General features: G+C 49.0%; 3 protein-coding genes across 3 annotated transcripts; 2 read left to right on the plus strand and 1 right to left on the minus strand.

The window, feature by feature from the left end:
• Nucleotides 1-433: 433 nt before the first annotated feature.
• Nucleotides 434-2,691, plus strand: VKORC1 (vitamin K epoxide reductase complex subunit 1). Its single transcript, XM_044657381.1, has 3 exons — nucleotides 434-687; nucleotides 1,540-1,649; nucleotides 2,111-2,691. Exons 1-3 carry the CDS (start codon nucleotides 509-511, stop codon nucleotides 2,329-2,331), a joined length of 510 nt encoding a protein of 169 aa, XP_044513316.1. The 5' UTR covers nucleotides 434-508; the 3' UTR covers nucleotides 2,332-2,691.
• Nucleotides 2,692-4,307: 1,616 nt separating this feature from the next.
• Nucleotides 4,308-9,905, plus strand: PRSS53 (serine protease 53). The gene is made up of 11 exons (XM_044678644.1): nucleotides 4,308-4,365; nucleotides 5,632-5,652; nucleotides 5,820-5,982; nucleotides 6,212-6,477; nucleotides 6,572-6,726; nucleotides 7,077-7,296; nucleotides 7,827-7,977; nucleotides 8,074-8,318; nucleotides 8,434-8,579; nucleotides 9,279-9,489; nucleotides 9,883-9,905. The coding sequence occupies exons 1-11, from the start codon at nucleotides 4,308-4,310 to the stop codon at nucleotides 9,903-9,905; spliced, it is 1,659 nt and encodes a 552-aa protein (XP_044534579.1).
• ZNF646 (zinc finger protein 646) lies at nucleotides 9,602-19,705 on the minus strand. Its single transcript, XM_044659611.1, has 3 exons — nucleotides 18,817-19,705; nucleotides 12,644-18,251; nucleotides 9,602-10,979 (listed from the first exon to the last, which is right to left on the minus strand). The coding sequence occupies exons 2-3, from the start codon at nucleotides 18,162-18,164 to the stop codon at nucleotides 10,915-10,917; spliced, it is 5,586 nt and encodes a 1,861-aa protein (XP_044515546.1). The 5' UTR covers nucleotides 18,165-18,251; nucleotides 18,817-19,705; the 3' UTR covers nucleotides 9,602-10,914.
• Between the last annotated feature and the right edge of the window lie 907 nt (nucleotides 19,706-20,612).

Consider the following 20,612-nt stretch of genomic DNA (forward strand, 5'->3'; position numbering starts at 1 on the left):
CAGGCTAGGCCAACAAGTAACCTGAACCCATGGCGGGGCAGGAGGTGAAGGGGCGGGAAGTGGGAAATGGCTTCTCTTTCCCTCCCCAGCCCACTTTCGGGGGTTGGGGGGCACCAGGGAATGCCATGTAATGGTCACAAGGGCGCCACACACTCGGGTTAGTACTGCCTCCTTGTGGCAGCGGCCGGCAACATGGCTGTACAGAGCTGACCTTCCTAGCTGAGCTAGAAGTCTTTCAAATTCCACAGGCTCCAGCCTCATCCCTACGAAGAACTTTTCCCCTACAACTCCCAGTAGCCTCTGCGCAGCGAATGTTTCCCTCTCCCCCGCCTTTCTAAGCCTCTTCCCGGAATGGACGGTCAGATTCGGAAGGCGGGCCAATTGCCTTTAAGGGCGGAATGGGAGTAGCCTCAGCCGCGCTCCTCCCTGCTTCGCGTCTCCGTCGCTGCCCCCGTGGCAGTTTGTCTAGTTTCAGGCGTCCGGGCTTCTGCTCCCTCAGGGAATCACCATGGTGTCTCACGCCGGTTGGGGGAGCCCCGGGAAGGCGCGGCTCGCGCTCTGTCTGGCGGGGCTCGCTCTCTCTGCTTACGCCCTGCATGTGAAGGCGGAGCGCGCCCGGAGCCGGGAATATCGCGCCTATTGCGACTTGGGCGAGTCCGTCAGCTGCTCCCGCGTGTTTTCCTCCCCGTGAGCGCGCAGGGCTGCATCGGGGAGCGGGGTGCTGATGGCCCGGGATGTATGGGAAGGGGGGTCGTGCTTCCTTGACTGTCCGGGGTGAAGGCGGGGACACTCCTGGGCTCGGGGTGATGAGGGGCTGCCGTATTCGGCTTCTGAGGGTTCTCTGGGCCTGCCCGAAGGCGGGAAGAAAGGGGACCTTGGGGGCACCGCGGCTTGCATTCCTCGGATGTAGGCTGCAACCGATACGGGAAGCGCGATGTGGTTCAGTTCCCTCCCCCCACCCTGGAGGTCGTTGGCCTGACCCTCTGGGTTCAAGGCCTTGACCACTTACAGGGACACCACCTGGGAACTGAGCAGTAAGAAGGGGGCGGGGCAGATCATTATTTTAAGAGTATCCTGGGAGCGATGGATGGAGGTGAGCCCAGTGCTGAGTGGCCATCTCGTTAGCTTGACCCAAGCGTCCACTCAAAGCACTATTGGGCCATCCCCAAGGGACATTTTGGGTGGGGATATAGCCACTCCCTATGGGCTCATACCGTTGGGTCCTGGAGGAAGAAAGGAAAGGCAAGTTTTGTGCTAATTGTTTACAAATATTATTTATTTGGTCCTCAATTATGCCCCTCTTACAGTTGAGGAAACGGAAGCACACAAATGGGAAGTGTTGGGGTGGGGGTCATAAAGGATTCTAGGAAAGCATGGGTGGGGCTTATGGAAGAAGAGGCAGGGACTGTGGAAAAAGGGGTGGGTTCGGTATGTGTTCCCAAATTGCCCAATTTAACCACTTCCACAGAAACTGTAAACTGGGATGAGACTTCGTCTCCTTGACTCCACCCAACCCCCCACCCTTCCTCTATCCTTCAGATGGAGTAAGGGCTTTGGGCTGGTGGAACCCTTCCTGGGTCCTGACAGCATCCTGAACCAGTCCAACAGCATCTTCGGCCTTATCTTCTATAGCCAGCAGCTTCTTCTGGGTGAGTGGGAAGTCCCTTCACCCAAAGACCCAGCCCCCTTCCTCAGAGTGCCCACTCCTTCTCCACAGTCCCTGCCTCTTCCTCCGTAGACCCCACCCATGCTTTCCTAGAAGCCTTACTTTCTTGATGACCCCCACCCCCTCCACTTTCCCCCATTCCTAGTCACCAGTATGAACCAAACCCCTATGGACTCAACTCCTAGTTCCCATGCTTTGCCCCAGGACAGATAGGGGAGATAATGACCTTTTTCCCAGTCCTTGAGACCTGTGACCTAACTTCTGAAGAAAGGAAACAGGAAGGAAACTAAGGCTGTTGATAGAGTTGCTTATCAGTAAGCAGTATACATCGGTATCATACTTTGCTGGAAGCAGACTAAAGGGAAAGTCTGTGGGCCTGCTGCAAACCAGCCGCGTTTCCTGGAAGAAAATTCTCATTGTCCTGCCAATGTCTTCTTCCCCCAGGCTGCTACAGTGCTCGGTGGGCTTCTTCAGTCTTGATGTTCAGCTCCGTGCTTTCTCTTTTGGGCTCAATTTACCTAGCCTGGATCCTGCTTTTTGTGCTCTATGACTTCTGCCTGGTTTGTGTCTCTACCTATGCCATCAATTTGGGCCTAGCCATACTCAATTACCAGAGGGCAATGGGGCCCTTGAGATTACAGGACCGCAATAAAAAGAGACACTGACCTCCCAGACTCTAGTGGGGATTTCCAAGCCCTGATCAACCTCTGGTCCAACCCAGGAGTCTAATCCCTCAGCTGCTGGAGTTTGGATGAAGACTGAAGGATGGTGGAAGGATCCATGCTCACAACTGAGTGTGTGTTTGACTGTGCCCCACCACCAGGGGACAGCTGCTTCCAGGATGTGTAGGCAGGACCCTATTGCTCAGTACCAGTTGTCTCTGGAATCACCTGCCGATTTCACCATTTTCCCCTAGACTACCACTTTTGGGGGAAGTTGGGATAAGAATTGCTTATCTCTTAAAAGTGGGGACAGCCTAATCCATGGTATGTATTCAATAAATAAAATTAGAAAGGCACACTGTATGAGTATGTGGAGTCTTTTTCTGCTTTGGGCCAAGACTAGCCCCATTTCCTTCCCTTCCTTAGGTAGCCAAGCATTTAGAGCCACATGGACCCCACCTTAGGCTGCCTGGGGGCTGGTGAGGATGAGTCAGTGCTGGTACTTTGTTTAGTCCTGTTCCCCACTCTGCAAGAGTCAGCAAGGCTCCAGGCAGTATCAGTCCCAAGCCTGAGGAGTAAAACCCTAGGTCCTTACCTCATTGTTCTTATGGGATAGGGGAAATTTCTTACCCTGCTTTGGTAAGAAAGGGGTCCCTTTACTCAGACAGGAAAGGTCTTTGGAATACATTCCATCCCTCACCCCTTGGTTGGGATATCTTTCCAATGGACTTGAATTGTGCCCTTTAGACTTCAGAAAAACTTGTTGAGATGTAACCCAATTCTATTTTATAGCTATTTTGTATTTCCTTTATCTGGCTCAGGTCTGGGACTAGAGGCATGGAATGATAGGGAAGTTAACATTTGGACTGAGGTTAGGATTTGAGATAGGAAATAAGGAAAAGATTGAGGTATTATTGGATGTATAAGAACTAGGAGAATAAAGAAAGTGCTTATAATTTGATGTTTCCAATCAGGAATCTTTTTTTAACAGTTTGGGCCTCTCAGACCAATGGATTTTGCCAGGCTAGATTGAGAAATTGCTGGGACATTAGTTAATGGAGTTATAAAGAAGAGAGGAGGAGGCCAAAAAAGAACAGAATGAAAGAAGGGAACTGGGACTGAGAAGAGTGAAAGAGAAGGAAGAAGGGAAAAGAGCTGGAGTACATACAAGTAGGATCATGGGTCACAGTACTGGGCCAGTCTCCTTCAGAATGGGAGAAGGGAATAATATTTATTAAGCACCTACTGTGTACCAGGAAATTTACAAATATTTGATCCTCAACTGTGGGAGGTAGATGCTATTATGATTCCCATTTTACAGTTGAAGAAACTGAAGCAGACATTAAGTGGCTAACCCAGAGTCACTGAGACTGGATTTGAACTTAGAGCTTTCTTACTCTAGGCCTAAAACTATCCAATGCATTACTTAGCTGCCTTGAAGAGTCTGGGCCTTATTCCTGGTAAGCAGGAATTAATACAAAGACCAAAAGGAGGTAGAGGTATTAAAGCTGGCATGGTGGGGAGGGAATATTGCCTGTTATAAATAATGTCTGCTGAATTAAAATTTGTAAGGATGTTGAAGGGATGGAGGCTGTGGAGAGTATGGCCATTTGATCAGCAAGGAGTTAAATGCCTGAATTTTTCCCTTTGTCCAGAACTGCATCAAAAGGAAATGGAGATCTTTCTGGTGCCCTAAGAACATCCTGGTGTTAGGGTGTCAGACTGAGCCATCCTGGCCATATTCTGGGTGTGGAGGAAAATGTGCGGTGGGGGTGTTCTGAGGAAGCAATATTCCCTTGTAGTTACAACCCCCAGGGTCAGGTTAGCTAGCCCTAACCTGGAATTATGTCAGGGTGAAGGAATTCACTTGGTGAGTGAAGCAGGATGGAGGTGGGACTTGGATGGAGGTGGGGCTCCCCAAGGAAAAGGAGACCTGGTGGCCTCCCCAAGGGCAGCATCAGAGCAGAGCTGGCAGCAGCATGAAGCAGAGCTGGGGACTAGGACTACTTATACTGGAAGCACTGATCCTTTCAAGGGGTGAGACCTGGAGGGAGGAAAAGGACCTCAACTATGTAGGGGAAAGAGTGTGGGCCATGGGATCTGGGGAGAAGCCTCTCCAAGGCTGATTGTGTGAGTAGTTGGGCCTTTGTAGAGCTTTTCTGCCCAAACACCTCCATTGGGTATGGTGTTGGGCTTTCTAGATAGCCATGAACTTGGGCTTCTTCTGAAAGTTTATTTGTGTGACCAACACTAGCCAATCATCCCATCTCTCTGTAATTGTATAACTATATATGTGCCTGACTATCTGTTCAAGAGCATAAACTGGGAGATTGTCTGTGGCTTCCCTGATGTGTGACTTGAGGTTTGTGATCTCCCCTGTACCCACCCTAGCTGATGGTAGTCTTGTCTTTGTGTGCATATCAAGGTATGGGCATATGTTTTTGGAATGACTATATGGGGATCTCCCCTGGGGGGAAGGGGAACAGATGGTTTTTTTAGCTACTACTAGCCTCTTGTAGCAGAGAGATGGTGAGCAGGGGACATGGGAAATTGGATCTCTGGATGCTTCTTCTCCAAGTAAACATGACCAGGATCATCTTTTTTTTTAAAACAACAACGACGACGATGACGACGACGACGACAACAAACAAATCTTTACCTTCCATCTTAGAATCAATATTATATATTGGTTCCAAGTCAGAAGAGCAGTAGGGGCTAGGCAATGGGATTAAGTGACTTGCCCAGGGTCACACAGCTAGGACATCTCTGAGGTCAAATTTGAACCCAGGCTCTCCCATCTAGGCCTGGCTCTCAATTCACTGAGCTACCTACCTTTCCTTTTTAATCCTTCAGATCTGTGGGATAATTAGGCTAATGACCCCATCCCCTCTAAAAATTAACTTTGACTCACTTAATGAGAGACCGACTAGGGACTGCATTCCTAAAGTCCAGAAGGAAAATAGGTGGGGAACTGGACACTCACCTTTGGAGTGCTTTCAGTCCCAGGAACGAGCCGAAAGCCCTCTCTCTCTGCCCCGTGGATTGCTGGGCACAGACCTCAGGGAGGAGAAGTAATTACCTGTGCGTTGGCTGACGCTCTGCATCTGTTCCAGTAAAAGCTGCTTCTTGGTCTCATAAATATTTTCTTTCTGGGAGGTGGTGGTGATGGAGTCATGGAGTCTCTGAGGGGGAGGGGCAAACTACCCCCCTGACCCCAGCTCCCTTATGGGGACCCAGCCTTGGGTCACCATTTTTCCTGACACCAGGCTGAACAGATTCACCAGTATCTCTGTCTTTTTTCAGGACTTCATGCAGCTCAACAAGGTAAGACCTGAGAGATAGGGTGAGGGCCAGAGAGGCTTGGATCAAACTATGGGGGTGGGCCTGGGACCCCGGGTCTAATTTTGATGAATATGGCAGTCTTACTTGGGGTAATGGTGTCTGACTGACCTGGAGGGGAACAGGGATGAATGTTCAAACTTTATCTCTAGCCTGTGGGCAGCGTGGTCCTGGCCCTCCCAAGCCTCAAGAGGCTAATGCCAGGCCAGGAGAGTGGCCATGGCAGGCAAGTGTGAGACGACAGGGAGTTCACATCTGCAGTGGTTCCCTGGTCTCGGACACCTGGGTCCTCACCGCTGCCCATTGCTTTGATAGGTAAGTCTGGACAGGTCCACCATCCTGCATAGGGTTGAGGCTCCTTTTCTTGACCTACGCACTAACCATCCTGGCTAAGCTTTCATAAGGGCACCCTTTTTTGATACAATTCTCTACAAAGGACAATTAAAAACAACACCCCTCCGCCCCCCCCCCCCCCAGCCCTTCTTAGGCTTGGAAATCCTGCAGGCAGGGCTGGAAACTTGTAACTACTGTGTTACCCTTCTAGGACTTCTGTGACAGATCTGAGTCCCTGGTCAGTGGTGCTGGGCTCTCTGCAGCAAGACGGGATTGGCTTAGGGGCAGAGGAAGTAGGCTTAGCCTCCCTCCACCTTCCTCCGACTTACAGCCACTATACTAAGGGCTCTGACATGGCCCTCCTCCAGCTGAACCACAGCTTGCACCGATCTCCCATCTGCCTGCCCCAGCCCAGCCACCGCTTCCCTTTCGGAGCCTCGTGCTGGGCCACTGGATGGGGCCAGGGCACAGAGAGGGGTAAGCTTTGTTCTTGGGCACCTGCTGGCCTTCCCTGTCTGTCCCTTTCCCCAAACATTTGCTCCTAACCCTTCTAGCCTCTTATCCCCCTCAGCTCCCGGGACCCTTCGCAACCTTCGTCTTCGTCTCATCAGCCGCCCTACCTGTAACTGCCTTTATAACCGGCTGCATTTGCGGCAGCTCTCCAGTCCAGCGCGGCATGGGATGCTGTGTGCTGGGGCCCCCCCTGGGGCTCAGGGCCCCTGCCAGGTACTCCCCGAGATATTGGAGGTCTAGTGGCCTCTAGGGGAGGAATGGGACTCGGAAGTAACAGAGGACTTGCAGGCTAGACACTGGAATTCAGAAAGCAGTGGGCTGGGCTAGACGGCAGGCAGAAGGGCCGCTCTGCTGTTCAGTCGTTACCAAGAAAGTTTGTGGAGATGGGAGGAACAGGTGGAGACACAAGAATGGACTGAAAGAGAATCAAAGGTGAATGGATATAGCAGAAATCAACAAGATGGACAGAAAGATTTGTCAAATGATGTCTTCACTGGGTATATTCAGAGGCATTTCTAGGGGGTTTGGGGTCTCCACACCGATGCCTCTTCTATTTATTTTAGGGAGATTCTGGGGGTCCAGTGCTATGCCGGGAGCCAGATGGGCACTGGGTTCAGGTTGGAATCATCAGCTTCTCCTCAAGCTGTGCCCAGGAGGACACCCCAGTGCTACTGACTGACCTTGCCGCCTATACTCCTTGGCTGAGGACCCAGGCCTTGGGTGCAGTCTTTCTCTACCAGAGCCCCGAGATCTTAGAGAGCAGTGATGAGGACAGCTGCATCTGTAAGGGCCAGTGATGCCTGGGTCTGAATGGAGGGTGAAGAGATAGTACCTTCTCTAGGCTGGACAGCCAACCTGGTGAAAGTTGTAGTTCCTATCATTCAAAGTGTGGGGAACAATGAAAGTTGTGGGGGAGAAAGGGTACAACAATTGCCTTGTGCATTAAACAAGCGAAGTAACATCTGAAGTGGAAGCTACGGTCTTTTTTTTTTTTTTAAACCCTTGTACTTCGGTGTATTTTCTCATAGGTGGAAGAGTGGTAAGGGTGGGCAATGGGGGTCAAGTGACTTGCCCAGGGTCACACAGCTGGAAGTGGCTGAGGCCGGGTTTGAACCTAGGACCTCCTATCTCTAGGCCTGACTCTCACTCCACTGAGCTACCCAGCTGCCCCCCCCCCCCCAAGCTACGGTCTTTGGTCAGAAACTAGGGCCACCTAGGTTGAGGGTTTCAAACCCAAAGGGACTTTAGGAACCATGAAGTCGTTCTTGGGGGGTACCCAGACATTCAAGGCTGTCTGTGTCTTTTTCTTGTAGCCTGTGGTTCACTGAAGGGGAAGGGCCCCCATCCTGGTGCTCCTTCCCCCTGGCCCTGGGATGTTCGTCTGAGGCACCTTGGGCAGTTTGTATGTGGTGGGGCCCTGGTATCTGAAGAAGTGGTGCTGACAGCTGCCCATTGCTTCATTGGGTAAGCCTGCCCTTCAAATCTAGGACTCGGGGTCTCTTAGCCCTTCATACTCAAACCTGTTTTCCCCAAATCCTTCACCTGTCTCTCTTTCCACAGGCGCCAGACTTTGGAGGAATGGACTGTAGGGTTGGGCAAGGGTGAGGTGGAACGAGGGCTTCGCCAACTCACCCTTCATGGTGCTTACACCCACCCAGAGGGTGGTTATGATATTGCTTTGCTAGTCTTGTCCCAGCCTGTCATCTTGGGTCCCAGCCTCCGGCCCCTCTGTCTGCCATATGCCTCCCACCATCTACCTGAAGGGGCACGGGGCTGGGCACAGGGTAGAGCTCAAAAGAGAACAGGTAGGTGGAAATGGGACCCAGGTACTTGCACCCAAACTAAGAATCCAATGCAAAAAAGCCTGTTGGCAATCTGGGAATACTGTGTTAAAAACCAGGGAGTCTCTTTTCTTCACAGATCTTGACCCCTCCCTAGCAGTTCCTGTGACTCTCCTTGGACCTGGGGCCTGCAGCAGACTTCATGCTGCTCCTGGGGGTGAGGGTATCCCTATAATTCCAGGGATGCTCTGTGGAAGTGCTGTGGGGGAACCTCTCCAGTGTGAGGTGAGACTACCTCAGGTAACTCTGAAACCACATTAAGATCTAAAATTCCCAACAATTGGCTCTTTCCAAAATTCAACCCAAATCCCTATCTTTGTCTTTGATTCTATTTCCTTGAGGAGTTTGAGGGTTTAACCCTTAAATTTTTTTTTAAACCCTTACTTTGTCTTAGAATCAATACATACTATGCATTGGTTCTAAGGCAGAAAAGTGGCAAGGGCTAGGCAATGGGGGTTAAATGATTTGCTCAGGAAGCTAGGAAGTGTTTTAGGCCAACCCTTAATTCTTATGCCTGATGTTGCCTTCCCACTAATAACTTCACAAGTACCTTCTAACCTGACACCTGTTAACATGGCCAGGACTCCCCAGTTTCTTATTATGGATACTATAAGAGTAAAGTTGGGAAGCTGTTAAGCTATTTCTCCAGAGAAATAGCCCAGAAGCAAAAAAAAAAAAAAAAAAGTCCTAGTACCTAAAGTATGCCAATCAGTGAGAACCCAGGCTGGAGATGGGCCTTGGCTCAGGAAGGGGCTTGCACTAAGGACATAAGAGTCATTACAACTAGAACCTCATCAACCTCCACCAAAAGCAGGATTCTAGAAAGACTTACCCATCCCATACAAATTTGTGCTTTGCCCCAGGCTTTAAGTCTCTTAGAAAGCTTATTGGCAAACGGTGATGGGTCTTTTCTCCCCTTTCCAGGGCTTGTCAGGATCACCACTGGTGCATGATGTGATGGGCACATGGTTCCTGGCAGGGCTGCACAGCTTCAGTGATGCCTGTAGGGGCCCAGCCTGCCCTGGGGTCTTTACTGCACTCCCTGCTTACGAAGACTGGGTTAGCAGCATTAAATGGCAGGTCTATTTTGCTGAACCACCTGAATCTGAGAAAGAGAACTGCCCTGCTAACCCAAGTATGAAACCCAGCAAGCCATTCCTACTCAGTAATTAGCTTACATACATAAGCCCTGGCTTTATTTTCCAAAGCTTGAGGAATCTTCTAACCTCTTGCACTGCTCCCTCCTTTCCCCTTTGCCTCTAGGACCAAGGGAAATTATTCTTCCAATTCCCACCTTTAGTCACAGGGAAAATTATATTCCAGATGAGTTCTGTCAACTGAATTTCCTGCTTCTTTCCCTTCTACCCCCCCATTTTCCCCATAGGAGGTGGTCCCTGTAGTTGGTGACTGAGCTTCTCCAAGATGCCTACATTATGCATGGATAGGCCAGAGGTAAACTCCCAATTCATTTGCACCACACATAACCTCTGTTCACCTTCCTCTACCTCATGCTTTTTTCTGATTACAGGTGCCAAAGGACTTAAGATGTGATGGCTTCAAGAAGAGAATGGGTTGTTACTCCCTCTTTATACAAGGACAGGCCTCATTGAGAGACCAAAGTCTTGTGTACCTGGTTCTGTGGAAATGCACGAGCCTATTTGAACTTGGGAAGAAATGTGCAGAGCCAGGAGACAGAATCATCCCAATCTCCCTGCAATCCCTGGCAGGATAGGGAGATCTCTGCCTAGAATCTTCTGCAGAATCTTCCTAGAATGTCTTGTTGGTTCATCCCCCAAATCCAACCAGTGCATGTCCCACCACACAGAAAAATCCCACGAACAGACTTTTTTTCCTTTAACTACCAGATACATAATACACACTATAGCAGCCAACTTTTTTCTTAAAATTTCCTTTTTTTTTGGAGCAAATTTTCCCTTTTTTAAAACTTAAATAAAACCTTACAAAATAGACTTTAGAAAATAAGTTACAAATTGTAGCAAAAGGCTTTTCCCCCAAGGGAGAAATCCTGTTCTCTTCTCCCTCTTTGGGAATCTATCTCCCTTGAACCTATGCTTTCCCTCTCCCTTCATTCTTAAGACTCCAAGGTTCCTTTGTCCTCTATCTCTTTCTCCATGACCCACACAGTAGATCTAGGGTCCTTGATGCTGAGGAAGAGAGGGGAAAAAGAACTCAGTACAACTCTAACCCTTTCCTAAGAACTGGACAACCAGCATCCTGGGAAATTAGCCCCATACGGCAGAAGACGGGAGCCAGAGAGAAATGGCAAAAGGGCAGAAACATCTTCTCCAGGGCTGGGATTTTCCTTGATCCTGAATCTTTCATTGGAAGGGGCAGGAAGAAAGCATCTCTAACAGTTCTATTGTTCTATCCTGCCAACTCTCTTGAGTCCTTTCCAAGAGGATGACAGAAGAGATCATATCCAAACTCTCCTGAGTTAAAAAGCAGAAATAAGAACCCCGATGTCCCAGTCTTTGGGAGAAACAATTCAGAGGGAGAAGCCGAGGTCTGGAGGCCACTGGAGTGAAGGGTCTAGGACCAGTCATGGGGGTGGATGGAGAGGAGAGGAGAGATCCCGATCTCTTGCTGTAGGTGACTGTGTATCCCCTGAGGGGAAAAAGAGAGAAAAACATCAGGTCACTAGCTAAGTAGATATATTTGTGGAACTAAACAGAACTTTAAATCCTCAAGTATCCTAAATCTCAGCCTATTGTGAACCTAGATGCTTTACTTTCACTTATTTCCTAAGATTCAGATACTATGTCCTAATTTTCTTAAGGTAAAAAAAGGCTCATCTTTCTGTCTCCATCTTTTCTTTTTTGTCACTTTCCCCTATAAGAATCTCATTTTTCTAAGAAACTATTCTAGTTTGAGGGGTCAGTTTGCAGGGATATAAAAAGGGGATAGGGTTAGAGGTGGCTTAGTTGCAATGTAGGGAAGAGGATACCTATATTTGACATGGAATGGGCTTAGTCAAAGCAAAAGGAAGTGACATTTTACAGGGTGAGAACTAGATCTTTTGGGAACAAGTTGAAAGAACTGCCTGACTACCTCAGTTTCCCCTCTGGTATAAGAAGAGAAGGCTCACTTTAGAGTCAGAGTGTATAGGTTCTAGTCCAGATTCAGTTTTCTTTCTGGCTCATCCTTTAAGTCCTAGTGGGTGGAGGTACTTTATACTTTGATCCCTTTTGATAGAAGATGCAAAATGGGGGCTAATTATTGTTATTGCTTTAGCCAGGGCCAGCTTCAAAGAAACAATTAACTGTGACTCACCCCTGGAGCAAGAGGCAAGCTTAGTTTTCGGAGGGAAGGGAAAGGATGACTGAGACATAGAAAGAATTGAGACTCTGGGAGAAAAAACAAAGCCATCTGATTGAGGTTTCAAGGGGAAAAGATATCTATATTTTAGGAGAGCTACTAGGTCTAAGGAAAAGGAATAAATTAACAAGTTGCCTAAATGGTGGGAACTGAGGGTGCATATGGCAAAACAGCAAAGGGCTGTGAAGAGTTAAAATACTGCAGAAGAGTGGGAGGCTAGGTTCTCCTAGGTTTCAGGAGGGAAGTTAGGTATAAACGTGAGGAGAGAAACACAAGTGCAATGTATGTGACACATGAACAATTAGTAGTAAACTCTTGCTGTCTAAACAATGGGAAATGGATGCCCCTGCATATATTCCTTTACTTGCTGCCTGCTCTTGGAAAGGGAATTTTCCAAAGAAAAAAGGTACACACATTGATTTGATCTATCTCCTCGCAGAGTAAGATGATTCCAGATTTGGCTAACTGATGGGTTACACAGCTAACTTCCAAAAAGGGAGGAAATTCCCAACAGCAAAGGAACAGATACGTCAATTCCTGTGTCCTTATTTGGGCCACTCTGATTTGCTTCTTCTTTGAGCTCATGGGGTTCTCTAAAATTGCCCTTCATCTCTTTCATAGGTCCTTGTATCTATCCTGTCTCAGGCCTTCCACCAAACTGGACTTTACCATTGTTTTCCAGAACTGAGTTATCTGCCCATTATTCTACCAGAACATGACTCTTCCCCTATTCAATTTCTCTGAACCTCCAGAATGCAAGGACTTCATAGGTCCTCTCTTTTTTATGCAAAGGAATCTGAAACCTTTAACTTATACTCATAATCTAAATGTGCTGCTCCCCTTTAGTTTTTGCTCTCTCCTCCACTTTAGAACTCTGGCTTTCAAAGTTTCATCCCACCTTGGGTTTGCCTCCTAAGACCCTCCCTTCCACCCATCCACTCGTGTTCTCATACCAGTACTAGTCATCGTCCACTCCTCCTTATGTTGTTGCTGGTGCTGCAAGAAGCTGATTTGGCGACGAAAGCGGCGAGGGCAATGTGGGCAAGAGAAGGGTCCCTCCCGAGGTGCATGGACCCTCCCATGGCCTTCTAGCCGGGCTGCTGTCCGAAAAGCTTTGCCACAGACTCCACAGCGATGGCGCTTAGGATCTGTGTGTGTCCTTCCATGATTCTTGAGGGCCAATAGGTTAGGAAGTAGCTTGGGGCAGAGGGAGCAAGGATAGAGACCTGTGGCATGGGCTTTTTGGTGGTTTAGCAGGCTACCAGCATGACGGTAAGAGCGCCCACATTGGGTACAACAGAAAGGACGTTCTTCTTCTGTGGCTTGTTTTAACCCCACTTCTTTTGCCTCCTTCACAGCCGTCTCAGACTCTGATATTTCTTTAGTGGCTCTTTGGGTTTCCCCTTGCCCTGATATACACTTATCTTCCATATCCCTTTTAGTCTCAACCTCTTGTCCATCAGCTTCCTCCACCTGAGGTGGGGCCTGGCCTTGATCCATAGCATGGCCTCTCTGGTGGTTAGTCAGCTCACGAGAGGCACGGAAAGCTTTTCCACAGTGAGGGCACATGAAGCGACGGGTTGCTGTGTGAATGCGACCATGGTTTTTGGCCGCCATGGGATTTGAAAATTCCTTAGAGCAGAGATGGCAGTGGTAATGGCCTGTTTTGTGGGTATTGCGGTGGTTCAGAAGACTGCCTGCATGCCGGTAGGTCTTGCCACACTGTCCACAGCAGAAAGGGCGGATTTCTAGCTGGGATTGAGAACTGTTATCTTGGTCCTGGATCTGCCCACTATCCCAGTCTTCTAGGCTTCTTGGCTCTAGGGCATTTGGTTGACTGTCTTCTTGACTGCATGTATTCCCAAACCCACAGTCACCTGGTCTGGTGTGTTTTTGGCTACCTGATATACTCACTGGTGTCTCATTAATATGCCATGCATCTGTTTTCCCATGGATCCAGGACAATGGCTCTCCACTGCCTTCCTGACTTCCTGATAACCCACTGGAATCCTGACCTAATTCTTGTGTGCCCTTAGTTTGGTTATTGACCTGAGCTCCAAGTTCATATTCACATGATCTTCCGTCTAGTTCACAGATATCTACTTGACTCTCATCTTTGACAGTTGTTTGGCTAAGTACTTTAATTACATCTAGTTCCCTCTTACTGGTCTCCTCATGCTCCCTTAGATGTCTCTCCAGAGATCCCCTTCTAGGCAAACTGTGGCCACAAAGGGCACAACGCACAGCTACCCGAGGTCCACCCCCACGCCTTACCCTTCCTGCCCGTCGCCTCCGACTTTCTGAATGTAGGCGCTGATGGTTCTTTAGCGCCATGCGGTTTGAATAGGTTTTAGGGCAGGTTGGACAGCTGTACTGCCCTATCTCATGGCTCCGACGATGGTTCAGGAGGCTTCCTGCATGCCGGTAAGTCCTCCCACACTGACCACAATGGAAAGGTCTTTCATCTCTTATCAGTGAGGGTGATGTTGACAGCAGTTTCCGAGATCCTCCAGAATTGCCATTTCGCCGTTCCCCATGAACACGCTGATGGTTGGCCAGCTGTTTTCGCAACCGAAAGGCTTTGCCACATTCTCCACAATGGAACCGACGAGGTTCAGCATGAATACGCCGGTGGTTCTTGAGAGCCATGAGGTTAGAGAAACCCTTGGAGCAGGCCTGGCAGCCAAAATGTCCTGTCTGATGGCTCTGTCGATGGTTGATGAGGCTACCAGCATGCTTATATGTCCGACCACACAATTCACAGCCAAAGGGACGATCCATACTGGCCTCCTCTGAATTCCCCTCTTCTATGCCATCATCTTTTGGTGGTATGTCTTCCTGCTTCATAGAGGGTTCCTCTGGCTCTTTCTTAATGGCTCTCTCTTCAACTGCCTTCTCTTTAAGCTCTTTTTGCAATTCTTCTGATGGCATCTGCAGTGGCCCTATCTCTGCTGTCTTCTCTGGTTCCTTGCTTTCTACCACAGGGATGACTCCTAACTGGGGTTCTGCCCCCTTGCAACGGGGATGATTACGCAAATGATTTCGATAGGCAGCCAAATTGGGATATCTTCGGGCACAGATAGGGCAGGCAAAGTCTCCTGTCTGGTGAGTCTTACGGTGGTTTACCAGGCTCCCACCATGGCGGTAAGTCTTACCACACTGATTGCATTGAAAGGGACGAGGCTGGGCAGGAGAGAGGGCTTCAGGAACAGCTTCAACACTGCTGCCTTCTATCCCTAATTCAGAGGTTGTGTCTACAGTGCCTACAGCTTCCATACCATCTTTGGACATAGTGTCCAAACATGCCTCAGAAATAGTGCTTGTGCCATCTTGGGAGGTAGAGGTCACAGTGCTCTCAAAATTACCACTCAAAGTTGTCTCAGAGATCCCTTCTTTCTCTTCCAAGTCTGTAGGAATCGTATCCATTCCATCTACTGAAATGCTCCCTAGACTTTGATGGTGGCGCTCCAGACTTCCTAGGTCATCATATGTCTGGCCACAGCAAGCACAGATATGCCCATAGCCAGCCCCATCCAACCCCTCTACCTCCCGCTGTAGTTGGTTTAGTAGTTCTGCTTCTGAGAGCTGCAAGGGAGTAGAGTTAGAGGCCAATGTCTCTTCCTCTTCATCCTCTGAAGAATCCTGGTTCTCACCAGGGGAATCATGGACCTGACTTCTATGTTGTCTATAATCTGCTCGTCCAGGAAAGATCATCCCACAGAGACAACAAAGAAAAGGTTGGCCTGATGTAGCCTCTCCTGGCCCATGGTTCTGAAAATGGCTTCGCAGAGCAGGGAGTGAGTCAAATTCCTTAGGGCAGAGTGAGCACTGGTAGATGCCTGGTGGGTGGCAAGGTCGATGATTTAATAAGCCAGCTGTATGGTGGAAAGATCGCCCACAATCATGACATGTGTGGTGGCCAGAGGTCCGCCAACCATTGAGAGCCTCAGGGCCATGGGAAATAGTATCATACACACTCTCTTGTTTATGTACTCCTTCTACCAAAGCTGGAGTGTCCCTACTGCCTCCCTTATTGCCTGTTATCAGGTTCCCAAGGAAACAGGACTCTTTCCCTGCCAGTCTTTTTTCATTGATTTTGTCCTCTTCATTACTCTGGAAACAGTCATTTCTTTCTAGCTTACATTTATCTTTTTCAATATCACTCTGAAAACAGTTCTCATTGTTTTCCAACTTGCCATTGGCCATATTAATTCCATTCACTTGCACATCTTTGTGAAAGTCAGTTTTCTCTTTTTCTTCCTCTTTCACAATCAAATTCTTTTCTTGGTAGCCCTCTGGGGAGGATTCATTTCTATTTGTTACTAGGACTTCACTGTCACTTCCACCAGAACTCCCAGCAGTCCGCAGCTGATGCCTCTTGCTCCTTCTCCGGCTATGACGTCGCAAGTGGCTCTTCATGGCTGCCACAGTATGGAAATGCTTGGCACATGTTCCACAACCAAAGTCACCTGTCTGATGGGTCTGTCTATGGTTGATGAGACTTCCTGAGTGTCGATAACTCTTCCCACAGTCTCTACAGGAATAGGCCCTTGGAGGTGACTCTGATGACTCTCCTCTATTATTCTCCCCTTCTTGATGGGTTTGGCCATGTTGTTTTAAGCTCTCTACATCATCAAAAAGCATCCCACAAAGACCACATATTTGTGCCACTGCCATATCTACTTCTGGATGGCTATCTATCGTCCCTTCTTCACTAGGATCTTCTTCCTCTTGGGCTGTTTGCTGTTCTTCAGGGCACTCCTCCTCATGACTAGGAGTAGAATCCTCCCTTTCTAGGCCAGGTGTGATACTTTCCCCATCATGGCTTAGTGGTTCCTCTCTCCCTTGACTCCCATTGCGTCGTGCTGCCTTAAAATGCACCCTCACATGATTTCGGAGGGCCATGAGGTTTGGATACTGTCGAGGGCAAAGGGAGCACTGATATTCACCAGTCTGATGGCTGTGACGGTGGTTTACCAGGCTTCCACGATGACGGTAAGCCCGCCCACACTCACTGCATTTATAGGGGCGGTGGTCTGTAGTGGTAGTTGGAGTAGCAGGATTCTCTTCTTCCTCTGGATCAACCTCTGGTGGCAGTGCCATCAGGGATGGTAGTGGTGTGGGAGGTGGTGGTGGTGGCTGCGGCTGTGGCTGTGGCTGCGGCTGTTGCTCCTCTTCCCCTCCACTACGACGAGCTTTAAGATGAGCCCGCAAGTGATTTTTAAGGGCTGCAGCATTGAATAGCTGCTTTGGACAGACTGGGCAAGGATAGACACCAGTCTCATGACTCTTCCGGTGATTGATAAGGCTTCCAGCATGTCGGTAAGTACGGCCACAATCAGCACAACGGAAAGGCCTATATTCTTCTACTCCGCCCTCATTAAGTTCTCCAGCATCAAGCTCTCCAGAAGTGCTGAACTCTCCAGAGGCATTAAGTTCCTTGGTACCATGAAGCTGACTTCTATCATGGCCATTGGCAGATGGCTCTCCTTTCTCTTCCCATGGTAGTTCTTTCCCTTCTCCTTCATGGACTTGTTGATGTCCCAACAATTCACTAGGCAGGCGGAAAGCTCGTGGGCATTGGGGACACTGGTAAGGTCTATACTGAGCATGTAACCTAGAATGATTCTTTAGGGCCATAAGATTAGAAAATTCCTTGAAGCATACAGCACAAGGGTAGACACCTAGGGCATGGCTCTGACGGTGGTTAGTTAGGCTTCCAGCATGCTTATAAGTTTTGCCACATTGTCCACACTTATATCGACGTTCATCCTCAGCAGGGGGGGACTGAGGTGGTCTCTCATTCCCTGTAAAATCCACCATAGATTCAGCTAAATACTGCTCCAAATTGCTAAGAAGGCTACTGGTTGGAGCAGGAAGAGCAGGGGCCTCTGTGGGACCTGATGCATTTCCCCACCCCTCTGTACTCTCCTTAGAATTTGTCCTGTTCTCCCAGCCATCCTTGTGTCCAGGTGGCTTTTCCCAGGTACCAGAGGCCTCCCTAGGATCAGGTCCAGCCTCCCATACATGTGTATTTTGTCCATGATTTGTCTGGTTGTTCCAGTTTTCCCCAGGACCAGGCATATCCCGCCAAATGTCAGTGGTAGTCATCTGACCCTGAGTATATGATGTGGCCTCTTTGTGGCGGGGAGGCCGCCGCCTCTTTCGGCCCTCCGGGACATGAGTCCTCAGGTGACTCTTGAGAGCCATAGGATTAGAGAAGTCCTTGTTGCAGGTGGTACAGGGAAAGAGGCCAATTTCATGGGTCCGTCGATGATTGACCAGACTACCTGCATGACGGTAACCTCGACCACACTGAACACATCTGTATGGCCGAGGGATCTCATCAGCCTCGTCACCATTCCTGCCTGAAGGTGAGCGATGGAGTAGCTCACGGTGACGTGCCAGTTCTGGGAGGCTGGGGAAATGACGCTGACAATCAGGGCAGCTGATCAAGGCAGGGGTATCCTCCATGAGGTGGCAAGGAAAGCTGCAGAGGGCTCAGGAAACACAGGTAGATGGTGATAACATCTTCTTTCTTTGGAGGAGCAGCAAAGGGAACTAGGAAAAAAGGAAGCATTAAGAAAGGATTTTAGAATATACCTTACTGCTTAAGTGGCCATGTCCATTAGTTGTATCTGAAAAGTTACTTCAAGGTCTACATTAAACTCCTAATTCTATTTGATCAAATGGAGATCCATCATCTCATTTTTCCTCAGTTGAAAACAGAGATAAAGGCAATCAAGAACTGAAATACTGCCCTAAACTCAAATGGTTCCCTGGATCAAAGGCAGAAATTACTATTATCTTTTATCTCTTCTGATCCTCAAAGTTTAGTACCAAGACTCCTTAACTATAGTTGCTATCATAACCTAAATAACCTTTTCCTTTTTTCTTTCTTTTAGTACTCCTCGAAAATGAATCTGTCTTTAGCTCCCCAAATCATACCCCCTCCCACCTCCTATCTTTATAGATTTGAAATGATAAACCACATTTCCCTTCCTTCACACTATGTATGGACTGGTGTGCCAGGAGTTTTCTCTCCAAAGTCTTTGAAGATAAGAATAAAGTTAACTTCTTACCACCCCAGCTAAAGTCATTATTTGAGGTATGGCCATACTAATACCTTATTGGGACTGCTGGGGATCCAAGTCAGAGCCTCTATCACTGCTCTCCAGTTGAAGATCTGTTAGGTAAAGAAATCAAGACTCACTGTTCCAATAAATACTAGCCTCTGTAATTATCTATACCCACTTAACTGTTTCACTATTCTAGCTTCATATTTTATTAGATCTCCTCCCCCCCACTCTCTTCTTTTATTCTTAGCTCTTTGTTGACCCCTCTTCTTTCAACTCCCAAACACACAACTAGTTTCCTATCAAATAAATACCTTATACTTATTTTTAAAAAAAGTTTCTAAGTTCAAAAAATGACTTCACAAATCCTATTTCATATACTCCTCATGATTACTCTGGGAGGTAGAGAGAACAGATTTTATCATTCCCTCTCACCTTACAGATGAGGCTTCTGAGAAAAGAAGAAGTAACTTGGTTAAGGACACAGAGCTGAGTAAAGAGCAAAGTCAGAGAGTCTTGAACCCAGGCCTGATTCCTAGTCCTATGTTCCTTTCCCTATAACCAGGTAGTTCCCAACTGCCTTTTGTTCTCCTCTTCTGTGTACAAGTGTTCTTTCTCTCCCATATCTTTTCCCTTCTTCCTTGGTTAGTCTATCCCTTTCCTCTTTTTTTCCTTTGTTCCCCAAGGCACCTTGCTCTCCCACACTTCTGCTCTTGGCCTTCTTCATATACTTCACACTTATACACATACACAGGTACACACACACCTGACTTCAGCCCTGCCTCTGCTTCCAAAAGGCCCTTTCTTCTGGCTGCCCCAAGTGGACCCCACAGTTCTGCTCTTCTCTTTAGATCAATCTCAACCACAGGATCTCTCTAGCTTTGGAAGAAGACACCTGGAAACGAACACATAAATGTTCCACTTTCTCTCCAGGGCCTTCGAACCAGAAGGGAAGGTCTTGGGTGTCCCACCCCCACCCCTGCTCCCCCCCAAGAGCAGCCAGTACTATCTTCTCCTTCTTCAGGTCTCACAATTCCCAACCCTTTCCTGTGCCCCTCCATCTCAACCCAGCCCAGCCCTTCAGGCCCTCAAGTCCCCTCTCCTCCCTCACCTCGCCTCCCTGTGGGCGGGGAGAGGACGCTGGTCCCTCAGAGCTCCCTGCTTCGAGCTCACCAGATGATTGGGAGGGGCCCAAAGTCCTTCTTTTCCTTAGGGACTGAGAGTTAATTGGGGGGATGGGGTGGGGAGGGAGGTCAGAGGGCGTAGAAGACAAGAACTAGGTGGCGTTCGTTCCTGTAGGGCAACGGACTTGGGGGTGGGGGTGGGGGTCGAGTCTCACGAAAGCTGGCTGGCCGGTCGCGCGTGCGCACAATGAAGACCACTACTCCTCCTCCTCCTCCCCCCCGAACCCCCCAACCGCCGGAGAGTTCTGCGAGTTAGGGAGGGGTGGGGGAGGGGGAGGAGAGTAGTCACCCGATGCCGGTTCAAGTTCCCCCCCCGAGAGGGGGGGGAAGGATCTCGCACCCACGCGCAAGCGCGCTTGGGCCAGGATGCCAAGGAAGGGGAAGAAGGGAAAGTGGGAAGGGAAAAGGGAAGGGGAAGGAGGGGGAAAGGAAAGGGAGTGCAGCTGGCACGAGCCCGAGGTCTCCCCCGGCTCCGCGGACACTTCCTATTGTTACTAGGAAACAGGAAGTGTTCGCCCCGCAAAGGCTTCCCTACTAACCTTCGCCAAACCCGCCCCGGTAGCACTTTCCCTTTGCTGCCTGCCCAATAGGACCGCTCCGTTTCTGGTGCCAGGGAGCGGTATCCAAGGCACAATACTAGCCCCGCCCACATCACCAGGCAC

The sequence above is a fragment of the Gracilinanus agilis genome, chromosome 1 (assembly GCF_016433145.1).
Source record: "Gracilinanus agilis isolate LMUSP501 chromosome 1, AgileGrace, whole genome shotgun sequence".
Classification (NCBI taxonomy): Eukaryota; Metazoa; Chordata; class Mammalia; order Didelphimorphia; family Didelphidae; genus Gracilinanus; species Gracilinanus agilis.